We start from the raw sequence: 3,661 nt of genomic DNA, 5'->3' as shown, positions 1-3,661 counted from the left end.
TTGGCATTTCTATTTTGCTATTGTGTTGTCTCTGACTATTCGTGTTGAGTAACTAGAATGGCAAATTTGAATTCTTTTGCCCGGCACCACTTCCTAGAGGTGCTGAGCAACAATGACCCAAGTTCCGCCCGACCGACGAGTTTGACCAGCTGCCTGCCAGCCTTGATTGGGAATCAAACTACTCCATCGGGTCTGATGAGAGTGTGCCGGAAGAGGTCGGCAAGACCGAGGGCTTCGAACCAGTGGGATGCCGGACACGGCAGGTCGTGAAGAAGCTTGCGTCCTCCCAAATTTAGAAGCTGAGCGGCAAGAGAAAGATGGCTGGCAAGAAGGAGAAGACTGCCCTGAGCACAGCTTTAGCAGCCAAGTCGGCCAGCAAAGCATACAAGGAGTCAGGAGGCAAGCCCGACCACCGAGAAGAAAAATTCAGAGCTCCTTGAGAAGAGCGTGGCCGACACGGAGCGGGTCAGGTAGATGTTGAAGGCAAAGATTCGTGGGGGTCTAGTGGAGATGTGTCAAGGCCCCAAGTTCTGGGTGAAGAAGAGCAACATGTAAGTGCAATCTGGTTATACTGTTTGTCTTGTGGTTGCTTTGCTGCGTGTCGTGGTTGCTTTGCTGCCTTTCCTGTATAAATTGCTTCTTGCATTGACAATGCAGGAATGCCATGCTAGATGATGAATGTGGTGCGCAGCTCACTGGTTGCTCGACCCAAACTGAGGGGACGAGCGGCCGCACTATTGAACAGATGGTCACACTGAAGAAGCTGTACCGAATTCGATGCCGCAACAAGGCGTAGTCGGCTTCAGGGCTGCGGACGCTGCTGTGGTCAACTCCGAGGTCGAGCAGGTATCTAGTGAGGGAGCTAGAGCCGAGCCTCACCTGGAGGAGTTGCCTAGGGATTTGTAGGCAGAGATGATCGCGAGATAAAGAACTCGAAGGTGATCATGAGAACACAAGGGTTTAGACAGGTTCAGGCCTCCGAAGAGTAATACCCTACGTCCTGTATGCTGGTGGTCTATATTCCTTTGCACTAGTGTGTGGTTTACAGATTGGATTAGATTGCCCTCGGGAGGCACCCTTGGCCGCCTTATATAGGCTGACGACCTAGGGTTACAAGTCGGTTTGAATCTAATCTACTCAGTTGTTACATGGGAGGTGATCTGAGTCGGATTACAATACGTATCCCGCAATATCCAAGCTGATTTGAATCGCTTAACCTCCTTGACATGTACTCTAAGTATCTTCATGTCCTTGGCCTGCACGTTCTGGTCGGGCGGGCCAACTTGTTAGGACCAGCCAGTATCCTGGTTGGTGGGGATCCATGGGTACCCATATCCCTCACCAACAAATCTATTAAAAAACCCCACCAAAATTGTAACCCTATGTAAGGTCTCAAACTTTATTGAAATACCATTTGAATTTAAAAAAATATCTTAAACCCCAGACTTATCTAAAGATTTGTATTTAAATTTCGAATTTAAATAAAGCTCTCTAAATTAAAAACCCTTAGTCTGGGCCAACCCCAAACCAGACCTATAAAACCTCCATTTCTCCTGCTCTTTTCTTTTCCTTTCATTCAGCCCAATCCGCCAATTTTTTCTGCTCTCGCCTAGTCTGCTTACTTCTCCCCTCCTCCAGCGCAGCAGCCCCGCACCGCCAGTCTACCGTCATCCCCTGCTCTTCTTTGCAACCTCAGTAACGTGACGAACCATGTCCATCACGTCGGTCTGCGACGACCCGACCTCGGCCATCGCCGCTCTCATCTTTCTGCCGAGCTCCATCGCTTTCACTCTCCTCGCCGCAGCCGCCGGCCCCTCGTCCATGAGCTCGGCGACCGCCTTCTTGATATCCTCCCTCCCGACCTGCACATTCACGACTTTGCCGGGCATCACGAGCGCCACGTGCGTCAACGGCACGCTGGCGCCGGAGCGGACGCCGACGCCGAGCACGTCCACGACCAGCACCTCGTTCATGAACTGGTCCACGAAGTGCGGCCACGTCACCATTGGCACGCCGTGGGCGAGGCTCTCCTGGATGGAGCTCCACCCGCAGTGCGTCAGGAAGCCGCCGACGGCGGGGTGCGACAGGATGGTCATCTGCGGCGCCCACCCGCGGACGACGAGGCCGCGGCCCCTCACGCGGTCCTCGAACCCGGCGTCGAGGCCGCCGCCTGCCGCCGTCTCCTTGGCCGCCCAGATGAACGGCCGGCGCGACGCCTCCAGCGCGGCGGCGAGCTCGGCGACTTGCGGCGGGAACAGGCGCACGACGCTGCCAAAGCTGACGTAGACCACGGACGCCGCCGGATGCGCGTCGAGCCATGGCACGATCCGGTCATCGGCGTCCAGCAAGTCAGCGATTTCATCGCCTCTCCCGGCAATGGCGCCGGCGTCGGCGTTGACGAGGCAGAGCGGCCCGACCGCCCACAGCTTCTTGCCGAGCGCCGCCGCGTAGCCCTCCGCGAAGGCGCCCTCCACCGCCGCGCACGTGTTGAACACCAGCCCGCCGGCGGTGGCCTCGGCGTCGACCGTGTCGCGCCGGAACCTCTCCAGCGGGCCCGGCCACTGGAAGAGCCCCAGCGACGTCATCCTGTTCACCACGGCGCGCACGGGGAAGTCCGGCACCTCGATGGGCTCGAGGTCGTCGGCGGCGGCGTCGTACGCGCCGTGCCTGTCGAGGTTGTGCGCGGCGAGGAGGTAGAAGGCTGACGGGCCCTGGAACACGAACCGGAGGACGCCGAGCCGCCGCGCGACGACCGACGTCCACGGGCAGCAGGAGTCGCCGACGAGGCAGTCCGGGAGGCGGGGCAGCGACCGGAGGTGCGCCTCGAGCGGGTCGGCGAGCATCGCCAGGGCGTCGTAGAATGTTGCGAATTGGGACCAGTCGGCCAGGACGTCGAAGCTCTCGCAGCCGCGGGGCAGGCCCAGCGCCGGCCCCGGGAACGGGAGCTCAGCGAAGTCGACGGCGAGCCCCGCCCGCGCCGCCTGGTCCAGGGCGGCTCGGTTGCGCGCGGCGTTCACGGGCGTTAGGACGACGGTGGCGTGCGCGCCATGAATGGCGATGAGGTGCGCAAGATCGAGCATGGGGAGGATGTGGCCCGGCGCCGGGAGCGGCACCAGAACGAAGTGGGGCGCCGCCGTGGCCATGACACTGCTACTGATGACTTTGCTTTTTACAGTCCTAGTGAACTGCTACTGAACAATCGTCACCGCGTGTAAATATAGGGAAGATCGGTCAGGTCAAATGCTCTAGAAGATGATTTTTGGATGCCGTAGTTTGACCGTCATCCAAAATAAAATCATGTCGTGAATAGAAAAATGTGACGTTAATTACGTGCCACAAAATTTGTAAGGATTTGCAAAGTGGAACTCGCTGGTTTTGGCATCAACTAGTTACCCTGTGATGGGAAGAGCAGGGGACTGGGGCACCGGCCGGGTTTTGCTACGCCACCATATGCTTAAGAAGGAGGTAGTTGAAGAAATAAGATGATTATTAGAGGTAAAATATAGTATACTTGGATAAAATGTTGATGAAGATTAAATGGCTGAAAATTCAGTTGTGCGGGTAGTTGAGGCTAACAGCCATCTAAGATGAGCTTCATGGACCCGATGGGTATGGCTAAATAACCTAACATGGATTTTAAAAGAAAACTACGTATAATCAG

The 3,661-nt window shown here is 56.7% G+C and overlaps 1 protein-coding gene across 1 annotated transcript; it reads right to left on the bottom strand.

The window, feature by feature from the left end:
* Nucleotides 1-1,372: 1,372 nt before the first annotated feature.
* LOC117866615 (UDP-glycosyltransferase 73E1) lies at nt 1,373-3,205 on the bottom strand. The gene has a single exon (XM_034750870.2). It carries the CDS (start codon nt 3,141-3,143, stop codon nt 1,668-1,670), a length of 1,476 nt encoding a protein of 491 aa, XP_034606761.1. The 5' UTR covers nt 3,144-3,205; the 3' UTR covers nt 1,373-1,667.
* Nucleotides 3,206-3,661: the final 456 nt, after the last annotated feature.

The sequence above is a fragment of the Setaria viridis genome, chromosome 8 (genome assembly GCF_005286985.2).
Source record: "Setaria viridis chromosome 8, Setaria_viridis_v4.0, whole genome shotgun sequence".
NCBI classification, from domain to species: domain Eukaryota; kingdom Viridiplantae; phylum Streptophyta; class Magnoliopsida; order Poales; family Poaceae; genus Setaria; species Setaria viridis.
Note: the sequence above shows the minus strand (reverse complement) of the source record. Positions and strands in the feature narration are given on the sequence as shown.

What these genes read in the sequence shown, in the direction of transcription:
- LOC117866615 (XM_034750870.2), bottom strand. Translation starts at nt 3,143, where the DNA reads ATGGCCACGGCGGCGCCCCACTTCGTTCTGGTGCCGCTCCCGGCGCCG.